The sequence below is a fragment of the Falco cherrug genome, chromosome 15, assembly GCF_023634085.1.
Source record: "Falco cherrug isolate bFalChe1 chromosome 15, bFalChe1.pri, whole genome shotgun sequence".
Taxonomy (NCBI): domain Eukaryota; kingdom Metazoa; phylum Chordata; class Aves; order Falconiformes; family Falconidae; genus Falco; species Falco cherrug.
The window spans coordinates 4,415,261-4,434,657 of record NC_073711.1 but is presented as its reverse complement, the minus strand read 5'-3'; the positions used below and the strand labels follow the sequence as shown (position 1 = coordinate 4,434,657).

General features: G+C 45.3%; 1 protein-coding gene across 4 annotated transcripts in view; it reads left to right on the top strand.

The window, feature by feature from the left end:
• The window catches only part of PAK3 (p21 (RAC1) activated kinase 3), a 198,879-nt gene extending 180,276 nt beyond the window's left edge, over positions 1 to 18,603 (top strand). For all 4 annotated transcript variants that reach the window (XM_055727253.1, XM_055727254.1, XM_055727252.1 and 1 more), the window contains exons 8-15: positions 1,889 to 1,952; positions 5,718 to 5,766; positions 8,631 to 8,743; positions 9,603 to 9,720; positions 10,570 to 10,669; positions 11,109 to 11,305; positions 16,455 to 16,592; positions 18,139 to 18,603. In XM_055727253.1, the coding sequence (XP_055583228.1) occupies positions 1,889 to 1,952; positions 5,718 to 5,766; positions 8,631 to 8,743; positions 9,603 to 9,720; positions 10,570 to 10,669; positions 11,109 to 11,305; positions 16,455 to 16,592; positions 18,139 to 18,228 (869 nt within the window). In that variant the 3' untranslated portion in view covers positions 18,229 to 18,603. The remainder of the gene's footprint in view (positions 1 to 1,888; positions 1,953 to 5,717; positions 5,767 to 8,630; positions 8,744 to 9,602; positions 9,721 to 10,569; positions 10,670 to 11,108; positions 11,306 to 16,454; positions 16,593 to 18,138) is intronic.
• Positions 18,604 to 19,397: the final 794 nt, after the last annotated feature.

Sequence of the window (19,397 nt, the reverse complement as noted above, 5' to 3'; positions counted from 1 at the left end):
TTTTAGTGGAGACCCGCTACAGAGAAGCAAAATGAAAGCTTTGTCTTACGGGATGTGTTTCATTGAGACGAAACTATGAAAAGTTAACCAGGTCATGAAAGCATTATGTCCTTGGCTCAGACTCAGACAGTCCAGTTACTGTAACCCTTGCAGGCTGGCACAGCAGGGCAGGACAGCTTCAGGCTACTCGAGACTGTAGCATCCTCAGCCAGCAGGCAGGCACTCGCACTGCCATCAGCAGTGGGCACTGGAGTCCGGGGGGGGGGGCGGTGTGTGTACTGTGGGGCGAAGGAAACCTCTTCTCCTGCAGCTCCCGTTAGCGATCTTGCCAAGGCCAGCAACGTTGTTGTAGCAGGGAGTGTACCAGATGGTGTTGATGCCCCGTTTTCTTGCCATGCTGGCAGGCAGGATGCCTGGCTAGGCATCCAGTCAGATGCCCGTTTGGATGCTAAAGCCTTTTGCTCCAGAGACATGGCCTGGACAGGGGAGAGATGCTTGTTACTACTTACAGTGAGTGGTGCATCACCTACTCTTGTTTTGGATGCACAGATGAACAAATAAGTACATGTTTGTATTTGTGATACAGGAATATTGCCAGATCAGTCAAATAAAACATGCTGCAAAACATTGGAAGCCTTTCCTCCTGAACTAATCTTCTTAACGTGTTTGTGATGTACGTTCCAAGTTAAATCTTCAGAAGTCATTTGCATTGAGCCATCACCTTAAACGTCATTGTTTGTATTTTATCTAGGAAACTACCGGACCAGAAAAAACAATACTTTTTTTTTAATTATTCCTTTGGATTTGTTTTGAGTTTATCAGTTTTTGGCTCTTTCATTCCGTGCAAGCACAGTGTCCTGATTACTGCTTTCTTTCCTTCCCCTTCACACTGCCTACACCTCTGAGTGGGCAAGAAGCCATCAAGCAGCGCATGCTTTAATTTTCACCTTCCACTGGCACATGAGCTCCACAGTGGCTGATGGAGTCGGACTGTCCCATGCCCTGTGCCGGCCGCTGGCCCAGCCTTCCCACTGCTGCAGCGCAGCCCGGCTGGCCTGGCTGCTCAGTCCCATCACCTGTACCCATGAAATTATCAGCATCTCATTTGTGCAGCTGCCTGTGTGAGGCTTCTGCCTGAGGAGTATCGCTCTTGTTGCCCATCGTGGCCCTGCTTGTTTGTGAAGATCAGCATCTGTGCAGTGTTGAGAGCGCAAGTCAAATGCTAGTAACTGGTCCGGGTCAGGTTGAAGACAGGCAGTGTGGTCCTTAAAAATGGCACAAGCAAGGTCTTCAGAGCTCAGCCTGGTAATAAATTACGGGGGGTCATAGTTCTTAGAGCCCCATAATTATTGATTAGAACATGAGATGCTGTTCTTGAAAAACATAAAGGTCTTCTTTTGGCAAACAGCTGAGAGATTGAGAAATCCCCTTCTGGAAACACTTTGCAATATTCTTCCTGTTCTGAAAATGGCACGTATTCATAAAAATTGATTCCAGAACCCAAGGTGCATTTCATCTTCGGAAGTATTGAACGTTATGTTGAATCACACAGAGTTATTTTTCCTAAGAAAACAAAGGCTATGTTGTTCCAGCTCTCATTAATGTTTATAGACAACAAACACTTACTTGCATTGGTACTTGTTCTTTTCTAATATCTGTCTCCTGTGAATGTTTCTCCATGTTCTTCGTTTCCTGTCAAGGTAACTCTCCAAAGGACTGTAGAAAACCAGTCTTCGTGGAGGCTGGCTGTGCTACAGAGCTGCCTGTGGGGTGTTACCCAACTGACTACAAACAGTTCACAACCCCAGACCATGGGGCTGCATTTCTGACCTGCTGGAAGGTGGTACCTCTGTTTTTAAGTGAGCATCTTTCACTTTGTTTTTTTCAGGGAGCATTGTGAGTGTGGGAGACCCTAAGAAGAAATACACTCGATTTGAAAAAATTGGTCAAGGGTAAGTCTAATCACAGTTGCTTGTACAAAAACATGGGCCAGGTATTTTGCTGTTGTAATATCAGGTGTGAAGTTGGGCGAGCTTCAGACATGTTCAGACACTGAGTTTAGATTCTCCTGTCTCTCAGTATTGATCAGAATTTACGACTTTGGTAAGAAGGCATTATCAAAGACAACTTCATGCTGGCAATATCTTGCCTGCAGCAGGGAGCAGGATCTGGAAGATCTACTGTCCCTCCAGTGTGTGGCATGTTTGCTTGTTTTCTTATGAGGAATCATTTTTGTATGTTTCAAAATAATATGGCTACACTACAGAAAGGAGAAAAATCTTTGTTGCCTAAAAGAGCAATTTAACACCTGATAGTTGTCAGATAAATAATAGTTCTCAATAACATTTCTTTCAAATATTTTTGCTTAAAAAAAAATACTCAGTAATCAGGATTATAACCACATAGTTTAGAAACTGAAACCTAAGGTTGGATGATAAACTCTCTTTTCTAGCAGAGGTAGTTAAACCCCAAAAATTTAGTAACAAATGCAGTGGATCACAAAGTACTTCATTGCCTACCTGATGGCAGAGCACTTGTGGATCCTGCAGGTTGTAGGCGTTTACTGAAAATAATCAACCAAGCTATTCCCTTTTGAAACCAAACTTTGCTTGCATTAGGATTGATTTGAAATATTTCCTATGTGAGGAGGCAAGAGCAAAAGAAATTAGATCAAAATTAGGTGTTTGACTTGCATTTTAAATACGGATGGATTCCCTGCTTGGCACAAGTTTCCTTGGCTGCGTTGTAATTCCAGGAGGGCTAGTGCTGTTTGTGCAACACCAGGATCCCGCTGCTGTCGGTGTATGACAGGAGCTGTTTACTGACATCAGGAGATACTTCTCTGCCTGAACTGCTTGTGAGGTTTGAACTCGGGGTAGCATGTTGCTGACCTAGAACTGACATGTACGGCGGAAAGCCAGACACACTCGTGCTCTTTTCTCCGGCAGGCTTTATCGCAGATGTATCTTGTTTGGTAGGGCACTTGTGGGACCGTGTTCCTGCTCCATTCATTCTGTAAAAACCCTTTCTCAGATTCCAGCTTGCTTTCTACCCGAAGATTTGGTTCTTATTGTCATTCGTAAAGTGTCGGTGGACACTTAGAGCTGTGCCAGTCTCCCCTAAGATAAGTGTCAACTGAAGAAGTGAGAGTCAGAATAAACATGTGTGTGAAGCAGATTATTGCTGTCACCATGAGTCTATGACCATCACCCTCACAATCTTTTATTTTGACAGTCCTAGGAGTGAGCTTGTACAGAGGTGCCTCAACAACTGGTGGAAAGACAAGTGGCTAATTTCTGGCCTGAAAGGGTATCTAGATTGATTTCCTCCAGCTTTTAGTACAGCCTGAAGATTGCACGCCCTTCTTACAGAGGAGCGCGTGTGCTGCCGTAACCAGCTCATGACTGTAATGCTGGTGGTCAATTTACAGTGATGGGGAAAGACCCTAAAGAAAAAAAAAATCATCACAAAGGTAATGAAACAGGATGAGGAGGAGGGACCGGACTGCTGCATGGCTGGGGTTAGCGTGTCTGTCTGCAGCAGGGCTGGGCTGAGGTGCACTGCCTTGGATGCTGCTGATGTGCTTAGTTGATGCAGGTGCCAGCTCCTGAGCTGCCTGCCCTTGCAATGAGTCGGGTACAGTTACGCCAAAGGCACTGGCAGCGGTGGAAGCCAGTAGGTTTTTAGTAGCTGCTAACGAGAGCACTGCAAGGCAGCAGGAGAGGTGGCTGCCCAGAGAACTGCAGGTAGAAAGCAACTTCTTACTTGGGGAAAAGCAACTTGGCTGGCACGTAGCACTTGGTGGCTTCACGCGGCTGGTAAGTTAAGAAACAGTGGGATGGCTGTACAGCCACTTTGCAGTGAGCGGCAGCCAGCAGGCCTGTGCTGAGGAACAGGTCAGCTTCAGTGCCGAGTCTCTGGCTTGTCATCTTTCTCCAGCTAAGGACTGAAAATGCTGCTGACACCGAAGGAAATGTAGTTACCTGGTGCTTGACAAAGAGGCTGTGTTTGCTCAAACAGTGTTAGCTCTTGCGAGAAAGACAAATTATTATGGAGCTATGAGCAGCCTGGGTTCAGGTTGGTTTTTCTTTTTTAACTTGTACTGCTCTGCATCACAGTGACACAGATCTAATTGTGGGCCCTGGTACTTGCCTAACTGCGTTAAAACTAAGATATTACAGAAGCCTTTAAAAGTTCGATACAGATCAGAAATTATAGTGGCTTAGAAGTAAAAGTTTGTAATGCAGAATTGCAGAGCCCTTGCAATTCATTCACAGCTTTATTTAAATTACTCACCTTTATCTGAACTCTTCACAGATGGCCTGGAGCATACCAGAAGCATCCTAATTGAAATACCCGTTTTAAAATAAACCCTGATAGGACTTTGCTGAGGAGATACAGCACGGTATTAGCAAGTCTGAATAAATGGTGTTGGCTTTTTATGCAAACAAATTGGATTAATCTGGACAATTAGTCATAGGAAAATGTATTTGCATTTATATTAAAAGAATACATAGCGTGCCCAATGAGAACATTGTTCCCAACACAGACATACGGTCTCTGGTGCCTGTTGAATTAAAATGCTTCAGAAATATTTCAGCCTGCAGGTAAACAAACAAGCCGGGGGATCACGTAAAAACGAGCAAACCGATTATGGCTTTTTCAGTCAGTGGGACACTTGCTGGATGCACGTTCCCGTCTCTCAGAATTCCCACCCTGCCTGTCCCTTGCCTCGCTGCCAGCGCTGGCAGTGTAAGCCTGTGGTCAGAAAGAAGCCCCATGAGGGTTTACAAGCCTGCAGTTGGTTTGAAACCCAAAGGGATTTCCTCTGATCGTGGCCTTTCCAGCCCTTCACGTCATTACAGGGAAATAACCTCTTCTAACGAGAGGCAGGTGGCAAACCAAGTCCCAGGCTGCCTGGTCTGCAGGTGAGCGTGCCACTTAGTTCTGGTGGCTCTGCAACAGCACCTGTGTCTGCCACAGAAGCCAGACACAGACACCACGAAGGGTCCTTCACGCGTGTGGCACACCTAAGGGAAGAGCTGCTGACAGCTCTTGGCAGACAAAGAAGCTGCTTAAGGACTCTCTGTTTTGAGTAGTTCTCCGTTTGTGTGTGAAACAAAGTATCTGCCTTTAACCTGCCTTAGCTGGGACCTGCCGGGCTGGCTGGAGAACAGTTTCCTTGCGTGCCGGAGAAAGCTGTGGCTAGATTCTTTCCTCGACTGGCTGTCACACGTGTTCAGGTTCTCAGAAGGGCTGGGTGGTGTTGCTCGAGTTTTACAGATAGATTCAAATAAGAGGTCTGAGAAGGCGCAGCTAGACTGTATGTTACGTTCCCTGGGGAAAGCACACGCATGCACACAAAAGGGGAAAAAACCCAACCAAAAATCAACGAAGCAAAACTGGAGAAAATGGGAGAAGAATTAAATATATTATTTTCCAGTTTTTGCAGACGCCCCCCCCTTAAGTTTTGAACTAAGATAATTTAGTATGTACATTTGAGTTTTGCACCAGCCCTTTTTCTTCATGTTGGACATAAGTCTTATCTTGGATGCCCTGCATGGCAGAGGGCTGGTGGGCTGCTGCGCTGCGGGATGAAGGACCGGGGGAACAGAAGCGTTCTACAGACACTGCAGGCAGCAGAGATCTATCTGGGCTGGCTTTCGCGTACAGGGACTAAGCTGCTTCTCATTTCTTTGCTGCTGTTTTGTTTCTAGGGCCTCGGGAACTGTGTATACAGCCATCGACATTGCTACAGGGCAGGAGGTAAGTGTCAAGAGTCCCAGCAGATCTGGCAGGTACTCAGTGCTTTCCCTTCTGGTGTGAACGGGGGAGGGGTCTTTTGGATTCTTTACTCAAGAAGTAAAGATTACAGTAAAGATCAAGTAGATCTTTACTGTAAAGGCTGTTCCTTTGAAGCGCAGACCAGTGTCAGCCTGTAAGATCTATCTTCTAGTGAGGCTGTTCCTCAGCACAGACTGCTGTCAGCTGGCAAATACATCACCTACTGTCTTCAGCTTTTCCATGAAAGCTCTTCAGGGGCGATGTGGTTCTGTGCCTCAGTAACTGAACACTTACTGTGGCCCTCTGCTTTCCAGTAACCATTACACTGAGGTGTTGATTAATGCCTGAAAAGGTGCCTGCGAATTCCTGAGGGGAGGTCCTCGTCCCCCCGGAATCAGTAAGAGCCTTGCTGGTCTCTGTGCTTGGGCTGGTGCTTCACCCGTAGCTTTTAAGTCCAATTGTAAGAAAATTATTTTTTTTACTTACTCTGTCTGCAGGACAAGTCTGTGCTCTCCACAGTGTCATTGGTCCAGCCTGGTGCTATGTTCCATCATCCCAGAATGGGTATTTTAATGGAGAGAAATCTGTAAAGAAATCTCGGCAAGCTTTTGGGCTGGCTAAAACCTATACAATTTTTATTGCCGTTGTAAATGTATGGGTTTAGAAATAGTTACATCTCTGCTTCCCAGTGGGCGTGAAGTTGTGCTATTGCAGAGAATATTGGTCTCTCTATACAATTTAACTCTTTAATTTACAGCATAAAAATTGACCTGTAGACCTGGCCATAGATTAGTTAGCAAAACAAATTGTTAAAATTTATAGGTCTGAGTAACAATGTATTATCTAATACATTACTATTAGTATTTTAATTTAATTATATTAAATATATAAATTATAAAAAATAAAATAAATATTAATTTATTAATAAATAATAAAGTAGTAATGAGAGGGCTCCGGAGAACCCTGGGGGTGGTCACAAATGTCCCTGTGGCAGGGAGGAATGAACAGCTTCAACACGTTGCTTAATTTTTGGACATTAATTTATTAACGACCAGAAAGAATGCAAGGAGGGAAGCAGTATCTTTCAGAGAAGGATACACTAGCTCTGTCTTAATTATTAAATATATTAATGCATCAACTAGCTGATGGAGGCTGCCATCATTCAGTCCCAATTTGCCTTAATCTCAGGTTCAGACAGTAATACTGTTTAGCATTTTTTCCATCATGCGTTTGATCTTCAAAGTATCATGAAAGACTTAATTAAGGAGAGTTCATGTTTAGGATGCGGTTTTGTGGTTTAGTCCTGCTGAAGCTGGTTGACACACACACACTGATGAGTGAGAAGGTGTGTATCGAGAGCAGAGGGCTAAACGATAACAGTCGTGTTTAGGACCGGTGTCAGCAATGGCCCGTTACAGCCCGTGAACTGGTCCCAGGGAAGCAGGAGCCAGGGGTGTGAGAAACAAATCCTGGAGGAAAGCAGCGTTAGCTCTGACGGCCCCTGTAGTGGTCGACTTAAAGTGGCATCTTAACATTCGTTTCCTTTTCCAAGCCAGAGTTTTTGAATGTCTACAAACCCTGTCTGAAAAGCCTGGCTAGGAGACGAGGAGTGAGAGCGGAGGGGTGGTCTCTGGCGTGCCACGTCAGGAGTGGGACCAGGCAGGGGGAACTGGCCAAACTGCGTGTGGAGGGAGCGAGAGGCACCTTTAAATAGCCACAGGACCACGGTGCGTGTCGGGCAGTGGGGCTCTTCTGGGACCTCGAGGAAAGGTGGATTTGTAGGAGTCCTTGGCTGGAGCCGAGCTGGGTGGCAGGAGAGGGCTCAGCAAGGAGGCCGGGATGAAAAGCTCAAGGGGACACCGTGGCTGCCTGGGGGGAGATGGGACAGGGCAGAGGAGGCAGGAGGAGGCAGGATGGCTACAACGGTTCATAGCAAGGGGGACCGTATTAGTGATAAATGGACAAGGTGGTGTCTTGGAGAATCCTGTTGCTCTTTGGGGCCGCAGCTTAAGATTTCTGATTTATCGTTTCTGGCTGTCAGAAAATACATCTGAATCGTACTGGTAGTTTCTCATCCACCTGCAGTGCTGCGCTTTGTAACTGCTCTTAAATAGAGGTCTATAAGGGATCTAAAAGCCCCAAGCTCTGCTTATAACCCTGGGTGTATCCATAAAATACCACAGAATTGATTATTCTTTTTAAACCCAGAAAATAATTGCAAATTTAAACTGTTAAAGAATTTTATTTAGGGTTGCTAAATCAAAATTCAGGAAATTAGGAGGTGCTAAGATCGTTGGTTGTGGGTTTTTTGGTAACCTTAGCTATCTTTTTAGTATGGCATTTTATATGTAATGTACATATGTCTGTTCTTACGCAATCAAGTGAGTATCAGCAGTTGCTGTAACAATGATCAGTATATTTTTATATATTTTCACAGTAACACAATCACTTCCTGCTTGCAAAATGTGCATGAATAATAATAGTGGTGATAAACTAAGGCCATTTGAGAAGAACATGCATCTAGAGAGCGGTGTTAGAGATTTGTGGTTGATAGTTTAAAGACCATTTTTACGGATTTTACAAGGCAAAATGTATATGGCTGTGTGTCCTGTAACTAGCATCCAAGCTAGCAGAGGAATAGGGTGTTGTAATATAAGTTACTAATTTAATATATGTAATATAAGTTACTCTTATATTATATAATATGTAATATAAGTTACTCATATGTCTAATAACAAGACACTTTGGCACAGCTCTGCTGTGTCGTTCCAAAAACACTCACTCCCTGTTCATTCTGATCTTGTGCAACAGACTGCTCAAGTTAATGGGTTTCAATGTCATTTTAGGTGGCCATAAAGCAAATGAATCTCCAACAACAGCCCAAAAAGGAACTAATTATTAATGAAATCCTGGTCATGAGGGAAAATAAGAACCCCAATATTGTTAACTACTTAGACAGGTAAGTATTTCAGGTATTACCATGTTCATTTATATGCTGCAAACTAAAGAATAAAAGAAAACTTTGGTCACTGGCAGCAAATTGACCTCTTTATTATTTATCTACTCATATACAATGCATGGGAGGAGATTACTTTTTGTCTGCAATAATCTTTTCTGGCATACATAGTTTGAAGACTGTTTTCAAAAGCTGGATCAGCTATATCTTACTAAAACAACAGCCTGTAAGTTCACTACCTCCATGTTGTTTGGTTGGGTTTTGGTTTGTTTTTTGAAGTCGATCATATTTTCTGTGTCTTGTGATAAGTCCTGATAAATCATCATAGAAATTATTTCCCTTGGGCTGTTCCCACAATTTTCCACTGCTGTGGATGCCAGGAAGACTAGGTTCTTGTTTCCAGAAATACATAATTTGCCAGTTTTTAAATTTTTTTCCTATTTCTGAATGTATTTTATGTAAGATTTTCCAAACTGTTGACCAATTTCTGTCCTCAGTGGTACACACCCTTGTACCATGGACAACTGAAAGCTGTGTGGCCTTGTTCCTGGAGTTAGTAACTGAATTTATGTGTTGTGATGATGAACCAGATGATGTTATAGGTCCTGGTTCAAGATTTATCTTTGCTGTTACTCAACTGCATTTTTCAGTTGCTTGCCATCTAAGATGTCTAATTTTTCACTTGTGTGCCTTTCTCATTTAGACTGCACAGATTCTAAGTACTGTAATAGCCAAGGAATGTCTATTTGTTTTATTCTGTCTTCATTTAAATTGACCTGGAAACAAAAATCAACTGTAGTCTTTTCCATAAGGTAATTTAGCTATGCACGTTCATCTTAATGCCATTGTTTTCTTCTTTCAGCTACCTAGTTGGTGATGAGCTCTGGGTGGTTATGGAATACTTGGCTGGAGGCTCTTTAACCGATGTCGTTACGGAGACATGTATGGATGAAGGACAGATAGCTGCTGTCTGCAGGGAGGTAAGGGGTCCCACATGGGCTTCTGATGACTTGGGACGGGATGGTACTTCTGAACAGGTGGTAAGAACGTGAGTGATTTCATGTTCAGAGCTGTTTCTGTGTTGTTTTTATAATACGGAGAAGAAAGCATCTGAAGTGGACTGCCTGCCGGTATCACTGCACTTATTGTACCCTGTAGTTATATTCTTATATACTGTTACTGTATTTCTTTTTTATTTGTTTATATATTTTTTTTTTATTTTTACTATTCCCAACTTTGCCTCTTTAAACCTTTGCCTGGAGCATGTCTATACTGCATTCCTTGCCTGTAAAAGCAAACATGCTGGTTGCAGAATTATTTTAAAATAATAACAAAGAAAAACAGAGGCTAATTTATCACAGCTCTCAGCTTAGAAGGATAGAGTTCCACCCAAAATGGTGTTTGCTTCTGAAAAATGACTAACATGCTACTTTCAAATCTGCTGTAGAACCTAACAATAAAATCTTTGTCATGCAACCTCCCACCTGAAAGTGATCCACTTTGTACGGAAGGAAGGGACTTTTTGGCAAACAATGGTGTTTCATGTGGATGGAGATAGCACATTCATTGCAGCAGCAGTCATTCTGTCTGTGCTTTCAGGGGATAGTCTGTAACAATAAGTGACATTTCTCTTTCAGAAGCTAATATGCCTTCATTTAGAAAGTTATTACTCTAATAGTTGAAGCAGCAAGTCATTCCTCTTGACAGCACAATATTCTGCCATTACTCACAATTCATCTAGAAATTAAATCTTTTAGAGCCATTTCCTTTCTTGTGTGATGAAATCAGGTCATTAATTTTTACCCTCGTGTTTCTTTTTTATCTACCAGTGCCTGCAAGCGCTGGATTTCCTTCATTCAAACCAAGTGATTCACAGAGACATCAAAAGTGACAATATTCTTCTCGGAATGGACGGATCTGTCAAATTGAGTAGGTATTCTTGGTCGGGCGCAGGGTTCCCAGGACGTGGCGTTGGTGCTGCTTTTGACTGACTGCCAGTTACCCAAAAGCGATGCCTGTGCTAGCGCACTGACCACTGCTACGAGCTAAGAGCACAGTACCAGCGTGCAGAGAGGTGTAAAAAGGAAAAGGTGTAAAGAGTTGGCTTTGGTTTGTCTGCGTCCCTTCCGGAGAGAGGAAGTTGCAGTCTAAAGCTTCAAGTGAATAAAAGCCACTGCATGAAACTTGAGGGGTTTTTAAGTGGCCAATTCAGGATTTCCTTGGCTACAGCACTGAGTAAACAGAGCGTGGCCACGTTTCCAGATAGATTCAACAACGCTTTCACAGGCACGTAGTGGGATTTTTTTTTTTTTTTTTGCTTGGTTCTACAATTCAAGCTGGCTTTAACAACACTTGTTTTTCTCCTCAGCTGATTTTGGCTTCTGTGCTCAGATCACCCCTGAGCAGAGTAAACGGAGCACAATGGTTGGGACTCCTTACTGGATGGCACCAGAGGTGGTGACAAGAAAAGCGTACGGCCCCAAAGTGGACATCTGGTCACTTGGGATCATGGCAATAGAAATGGTGGAAGGAGAACCTCCTTACCTTAATGAAAATCCTCTCAGGGTAAGGTGCATATAAGATCTGGTACCACTGTGGTTCTAATCTGTCCCATGTTTTGTCTCCCATGAGACAAGGTTCCAGAAACATCAGCACGAGCTGGTTCTGCTGAGGGCCACTTCCCCGAGTGTCGCTGGAGCGTATCCCCGTGTCCCGTAGCTTAGGTTATGTCGGTGGGAGAACCTCAGAAGTGACATGTAGCCCGTTCAGAACAACGGTGCTTGAAAGTTCCCGTATGGTTTTTGAACTCTTTGAGCTGTATCTCTGAATGGCAGGAATTTTTCAGTGGCACGTTTCTCCAGTTGGGGAGTTTTTACGAAAACCATTTCAACTCTTATCTGCAGGCAGGGGAGCCTTCAAACTCAGATCAGAGCCTTTCCAGAAGTGTCACTAGTTAGAGCAATGCCATAGTTATTTATTACCAAATACATGCCTGAAAGTATGTTTATGCACAGATACTTGTAGTAAACTAATGCATTTTTCATGTTTTGAAGTCGTCATTGTTCCTTAAAATGAAATGACCAGTTCTTAGACCAAATAAGAGTGTAATAGTGGAGGAATGTATGCCAAGATAAAACCTCATGGCTGATGGCTGAAAGGAAGTCAAAATGCTGCACAGTTAATTCCTGATAGGATGCAGGAATTTATGAGGAAATTAATTTTGACTTACCTGTATACATACATGATTTCTGTTAAGGTTAAAATTAAAATAGAGCATGACCTTTAGCTTTTCTCACAGCAGTAAAGCTGCGTGCTGTCTGGCCTGCGGACCCCAGACTCTGTACTGCCAGCTGAAAAACGGGCAGGATTAAATCCTCAGCCGTACTGCTTAAGAAAGGAACAAAAAAATTACACAAATTTCAGTCTTCCGCTGGCTTTGAAAAAAGCTTCCTGAGTTTTCTTGGAAGACCTGGTTTGGTTGGTGCCTTAGGGTTGTGGTTTCAGCGGTGTGTCCCCTCGCAAGGGTGGGTGAGGAGCAGGGAGGTTTGGGTTCGGGCTGTGCTGAGGGAGCACAGTGCACCGTAGCCGGCAGGGTGGCAGCAGCCCAGATTTACCAGCATGGGCTTTTGCACATCACCAGCTTTGCTTCAGTTTCCTGCAAAGAGAGGACCCCATGTTCCACTTGCTTCCATGGAAGACCCTCACAAAAAAAATTCCCAGGTGGCCAAGGTGGCCAACAGCACCCTGGCTTGTCACCAAAACGTGGCCAGCAGGAGCTGGGCAGTGACCATCACCCTGCGCTCAGCGCTGATGAGACTGCACCTCAAATCCTGGGTTCAGTTTGGGCCCCTCAGGGCAGGAGGGACATTGAGGTGCTGGAGCGTGTCCAGGGCTGGGGAAGGGGCTGGAGAACAAGTCTTACCCAGGAACAGCTGGGGGAGCTGGGGGGTGTAGCCTGGAGGAGAGGTGGCTCAGAGGGGACCTTATTGTTCCCTACAGCTCCCTGACAGGGGGGTGTAGGCGGGGGGGGGGGGTCGGTCTCTTCTCCCAGATAACGAGCAACAGGACAAGAGGAAATGACCTCAGGTGACACCAGGGGAGGTTTAGATTGGACATTAGGAAAAACTTCTTCACAGAAAAGGTGGTCAAGCCCTGGGTCAGGCTGCCCAGGGAGGTGGTGGAGTCACCATCCCTGGAGGTGTTTAAAAGGTGTGTAGATGTGGAGCTTAGTGACAGGGTTTAGTGGTGGCCTTGGCAGTGCAGGGGTAATGGTTGGACTTGATGATCTCAAGGGGTTTTTTCCAACTGTGAAGAACAGATGAAGATAGTTAGCATTACTGGTTTAGGTGTTGAAAGTTCCCTGCTTCCTTAACCTCAGATGTTGACCAGGGCTCCTTGAGAAGCCTCAGGTCAACTTCTTATCTTTGACCAAATTCACGTCCAGCTGTTCCTGCTTTTACCCAGATTATCTGAGGTGCTTTTTTTCTCTGTACATGCCTCATCTCTGGCTGGAGTTAAGATCAACTTGAACCCCTAAGAAAGGCATCTTCAGGTGTCTGAGTAAAATTGCAGTAGGTTAAAATCAGGCACCTGAAGTCAGTACTGTCTGTACCAGCTTCCTGGACTCTTGCAGAGGTTGTTGCTCTTGCGCTGGGAGCAGTAAACAGCTTGTGATGGACCACCTGCAGTCCTCCCGTTACGGGGGGGTTTAATTAAGGTAAATCCACCCCAGCAGGGACAGGATCCATCAGCTGTTGTGTGTGGAATCGGAGACTTCAGTGAGAGGTCTTGCTCTCACCAAGCAAGACTTGGTTTTACAGCTAAGTTTTTAAGCTGATGGAACAGAAATTTTTTAGGTGATGGAACACAGTTGTTGGGTTTAATAGTCACGTTTAGACCATGTTCAGGGAATTCTGCAAAGCCTGGAAACAATAGGACGCTTTTTCATTTTTGTGAATGATTGTTTTGGTAATGGAAGGCACTCAGGAGATCCAGTTACTGACATTTAATTTAAATACATAATAAATTACAAGGGCATTAAAGGATCATTAATCATAAAGTTAACAACAATCTTAATATAGATGCATTTATTGTTTTTTCATGTGTAGAGCAAATGCATCCCACGTTGCTCGGGTTCTTTCCAGCCTACGCAGAACTCAAGGAATGGACTATTTTCCAGCCTGGAGTGGCCTGGATATTTCTGTGATGGTGTTTGTTTTCTCTCGCTGTGATTTCCTTCCATCAGGCATATGCCTAGGGCCTGAGGGACAAACACTGGTGGGATAAATATCCTTGGAAATGCAGGTTGGAACTCCCCAGTTTCAGTTAAAAAAAACAAAACAGAAAAACACAAACAAACCAAACTAAGCATTTCTGTTTGCTTTCTCATTTATTAACCTCAGCACATCAGTTTTCCTCCAAACTGTAGCATATTTTCCAAATACCGTGGATCTTCTATAGTTTCAGGCTTCTAGACCATCTGTATGTTGTTCTGTCTGTATCTGGGTGGCCTGGATGACTTTAGGATATCATTTTCACGGAGTGCGGCTGTAATTGTATGCTGAATCCTTTCTTGTTTCTTGGTATGTTAAACGAATGAATGAGCTTATTGCCCCTCTGCAGCTACTGCAAACATTTATTTCCTTTGTACTGGACTGGTTTTCTTTGCCATCTGTATCATAGGAAACCAAAAGATACATGATAAGAAGGTACTTCAGCTTCCTGTAGACCTTTTTCTGTTGTTGTAGAAATACTCAGGAGGTGCAGTACCTAGCTAAAGATGGCTCTTCCTCATGATTCATGTTCTGTGAAGAAATGAGCAAGTAAAAGAGCTCCAGTAGTCCTGGAACTCCTGTTTTGCAGTCAGGTGAACATAGCTGGAATAAAAATTCCAAGGGCGACATCAGTGCTGTGTTCCTTTACCCCAGGAGAAACGCCATCCCTCGGGTAGCACGATGGGAGTGTAGTGAGGGCAGGCACTTCAGCTCACCACCGTGTCCAGTGGCTGAGATCAGCTGCAGGTGGACAGGGTAAGGCTGATTTTGTGACATTTATGCTGTGGGAAAAGTAAAGAAGCTTCCTTTTATTGTTTTTACTCTAGGATAGTTCTTTTGCCTTTTTAGGCTTGGAAATTTTCCTCTGTATTTAAGAGGATAATAGCAAAGTCAGTTTGGTCACAATCTGTTTAAACACCAGTAGTGCAGAGCTGTTACTATCACGGAAGACTCTCAGGCCTATTTCTATTTTTATTGCTCTATATTTCAGACGTATTCTACAAGTTTGAATAGTTCAAAATGTTTGTCTTTTTAAATAACATCTTGCAAAAGCAGAATGAGCTGATCTCTCTGGCTTCTCGGCACGTTAGGCCTTGGGTATGAGTGCACCGCACTGGATAATGCTCACCTTAGGTTTTGCAAAATTATGTTCTAGTTCCTTGGCCTGAGGAGTATCAGGAAGGGCTTGCAAAGCTGCGTGGACACCGCCAGCTGAATGGAAGCGAGCATCCTTGGCTTTGCTCAAGAAACTTAAGCTTAGGTTGAGCTAGATGCTCTCAAGGAGGAGAAAGGCTGGAATTTTCAGGTGTCGGGGTAGGCTGTGTGCACAGGTCTGCGCTCAGACAAGCAGCTGGATGTTTGTGCACATCATGGTGGGGAACCCACAGAGGACTCGACCCTTACCACAGACGGAGCCCCCCCGTTCTCAGATCGCACACTGCTCTGGGTTAAAACAGCGGGTGTGGGAGATGAGCTGCCCCCTCGTTCTTCTCACTGGGAAGCTTGCCTGAAACGTGACGATTGCAGTTGAAAGGCACCGTAGTCTGCGCTGCTGCTTGTCCGTGTTTGCTGAAATACTTGGTGGATGTATCTCATGACCGAGCCGCTTTCTCCGTGTCACCAAGCCAGCTTTCAGTAACCAGCTACCAAAACCTCCCATAGCTTTTCTGGCAATTTCTGGGATGGGGACAGCATTAATGTAGTTACTTGAGTATCAAAATTCATGCAGGGTTACCAGAGGGGTGGGATTACTCACTTTTCTGATTAGACCATTAAAAGTTTTTTTCTTTTACTAATAAATGAAGCTGATCTGGAATTTGGAGACTGCTGAAAGACACAGATGCAAGTGGCTCCTGTCTGCCCAATTATGCATTTTCTTCGTAATATATTTGTGCATGCAACTTAGGTGTCTGTGTTGAAAATGAGGTTCCAGGTGTTTTTGTTTCTTTATCCAAGGAGTAAGCTGATGGATTTACCTTTTTTTTTTCATCCGGTTACCATTTTTATCAAGAACAGAGCGAAGAACTTGGCTACCTTTGATTTATGGAAAACTGTACTTTAGGCACCAGTGAGCACTGCAGAGATGGATTTTATGTAATAATACTTTGAAATAATACAGTTAGACCAAATTCACTCTTTAAAATAGCCTGTAAAGCTAGTGTCGATACTTGGAGAAGCAAAATGTGCTTTTGCTGATGTAGTTCATACTAACTAGGTCAGCCAATGAAATCGGCCGTCAAGGCGAGATCATTTTGATGTTAGAATAGCTGTGGCCGCATCAAGGGTCGTTGGGTTTTTTTGTTGGCATAGAAAAATCATTCCTAACCCTCTATGAGGGAAGAAACTGCCATTGGAGACTGGACCTTAAAAAAAATGGTGTCTGTATGAGCAGTTTGGATATGAAAGAAACCGGTGGGATCTCCCCTTTCCTTTTTCTGCAGGCGCTGTATCTGATAGCTACAAATGGGACACCAGAGCTGCAGAACCCCGAGCGACTGTCCGCTGTGTTTCGTGACTTCCTAAACTGCTGCCTGGAGATGGATGTGGACAGGCGAGGATCTGCCAAGGAGCTTCTGCAGGTAAAACGCGAAGCAGCTGCAAGTGAAACCGCTGTGCTATGTGACGGTTTTCTCATCAGCTAAATTCGAAGGTGACAGGTGGAACCCCCTCGTATTAGTCTCTAGTCTTGATGCTTTGCAAATGAAAAATAAGTAGGATCGTAGAATGGTTTGGGCTGGAAGGGACCTTTAAAGGCCATCTAGTCCAGCCCCCCTGCAGTGGGCAGGGACCTCTTCAACTACATCTGGCTGCTCAGAGCCCCGTCCAACCTGACCCTGAATGTTTCCAGGGATCTACCATTTTTAGGGGCAACCTGTTCCACTGTTTCACCACCCTCGTCATAAAAAATGTCCTCCTTGGATCTAATCTCAGTCTGCCCTCTTTCAGCTTAAAACCATTACCCCTTGCCCTGTCGCAGCAGGTCCTGCTAAAAAGTCTGTCCCCATCTTCCTGATAGGCCCCTTAGGTACTGCAAGGCTGCAGTGAGGTCTCCCTGGAGCCTTCTCCTCTCCAGGCTGAACAACCCCAGCTCTCAGCCTTTCCTCACAGCAGAGCTGCTCCAGCCCTCTCAGCATTTTCCTGGCCCAATTGTGTATTTTGGTGGTATAATCAGTTTTACAGGGTGGCAAAATAACCAAAGTGGAACGATACCAGGCACGGAGGCCTGGCCTGGGTTTGTGACTGCCATGCACGGCCACAGCCAGGGAGGTGACCACGGCAGTCACAGCCCGGCGGTCAGAGGGCTGGCTGCGGGAAGGAGGGGTGCTGTGGGTGCTCAGTGTGAGCATCAGAGGGGCCCCGGCTGTCCGTCCTGCCCCACTCTCAGAGGTTTCTGCCACTGGGCCCCACTTGGGGAGGTTTCTGCCGCCGAAACAGGGACAGCTGAGCGGGACTTGTCACAGCTCCACTTGCCGCCTGGCACAGCCGAGTGAATGAGAACCGCTACAGGTTTGCTGCCAGGTTTTGTGGCAGATCGGGAGCTGCAGAACGTGCCACTTGGCTGTCCCTGCAGCGAAGGTGCCAGCCGGCGCAGGAGGGGCAGGGCAGGGGGTGGCAGACACTGCTCTCACTGCAACCCAGAGCTGAGTCCATCAGCACTCTGTCACTTGTCCCCCTGCTCCTGTCTCGGTGCTGAAAACCTGCACCTCAGTGGCCTCCAGAACAGCACGTGGGCCTGAATGCTGCTGGGATAAACATTTCCTACAGGCATTGGCGTTCCCCGAGGAATGGCTTACACCCTTTGTCTTTTTTTGACAACTAAAATAGCCCGTGTCTTTAGGAGTAAGCATTTTGAGTTCCCTGAAAGGAACAAGGCCCTGGGACAGAAAGCAACGTTCCCACGGCGCTGGGAGCACAAATCCTAGCAAGCTGGAGACACCGTGCTAAATGGATTAATAGCATTATGGGTCATGTTTGCCCGTGACAGCAAGGTGCTGGACGTGGAGATGCAGGTGGGCCCCTCAGCCCTGTTTCTGCGTATTCCTGGTAACCAGAGGAACACTGCTTGAGCCTGTGAGTAACTGAGTTTGGAAAGTAATAGCTCATTTCTTTTTCTCCTTTGGGCAGCATCCATTTTTAAAATTAGCCAAGCCTCTCTCCAGCCTGACTCCACTGATCATTGCAGCAAAGGAAGCGATTAAGAACAGCAGCCGCTAGCGCTTCAGGCCGGCTTTCTCCCATGCAGACTTTCATTCTCAGAGCATTCTCAGAGCAGGACTGAGAACGAAAACTCTGTAAAACCTCAACTCTTGTGCTGTGGGACAGATGGACGAATGAACAAACCAACGGTCATGGTCATGGTGGTAGGAGGGAGAACAGCCCAGTCCCACCTGCTTTCTGGCTCCTTAATTTATTTCTAAGATTACACAGGGCTTAAGACAGAGGTAATGACCGAAAAAGCTTTGCTGCCTCGATTATTTCCAAGGTAAAGCAAATTCAGTTGGAAGATTCCCTTCCTTCTCACCATTTGAATAAGCTGTATGTTCACTTTTAAATTGTCAGTTGTTTCTTAAAGATGGAAAGTTCCTTTTATGTTGTTATTTCTTTTGGTTTGTTTTTTTTTCAAGGGGAGGGGGGATTTTTTTTTTTTTGGTATGGTTTGGGATTGGAGAAGGATCTCCTTCATTCATAAACTCCAGACTGCACTGCCTTTTGAACACAGCCCACTCACTGGTATTTATTTGCCCAGTCATGGTACTTCTAGCTGAGGAAGAAAGAGAAATTGCATTTCCAATCAAAACCAAATCAAGAGTGGGGCAGGCAAAACATCCTGTTGAGATACAGGCTTTCAACTGTGAATAGATAGTGTTTCAGTTCTTGACAATTTGATTTGTATAACTAATTGTAAACTGTTTGCCTGGATGAGAGTCTTAGTAAAACGAAAAAGCAGAAAGATCAGTCAGTGTGCTCAGAAAGGGCTTGTCTGATGCAAAGCTGAAGGAGAAATGTGAGGTGAGAGCGGGCCCAGCCTTGCCTGGTGCTGAGCCCCAGCCGGCCCCTCGCACAGCACAGAGCAGCCTCAGCATCCGCACACCCAGGCTGGGAGAAGGCGCTTGCAGCAGCAAGCGGCAGCCGAGGGACACCGGGTGCTGGCCTCTCCCTGGGACCCGACTGACACCCCCGTCCGAGCCAGACTGCAGCGGGCTGCTCCCGAGGTGGATCGCAGCCGCGCTGTGAAATGCGCAGGCCAGTGGCGTGAGCCATCGCGAGTCTGGGCAGGAGCAGAGAAGAAGGGCAAAACAGCTGAGTGGCAGCGTCGCTTCCGAGGATGCCTGCTCTCCTGGTCGTCTTGTAGCTCCTGGGAAAGGTTAGTAGTGTCTGCGCCG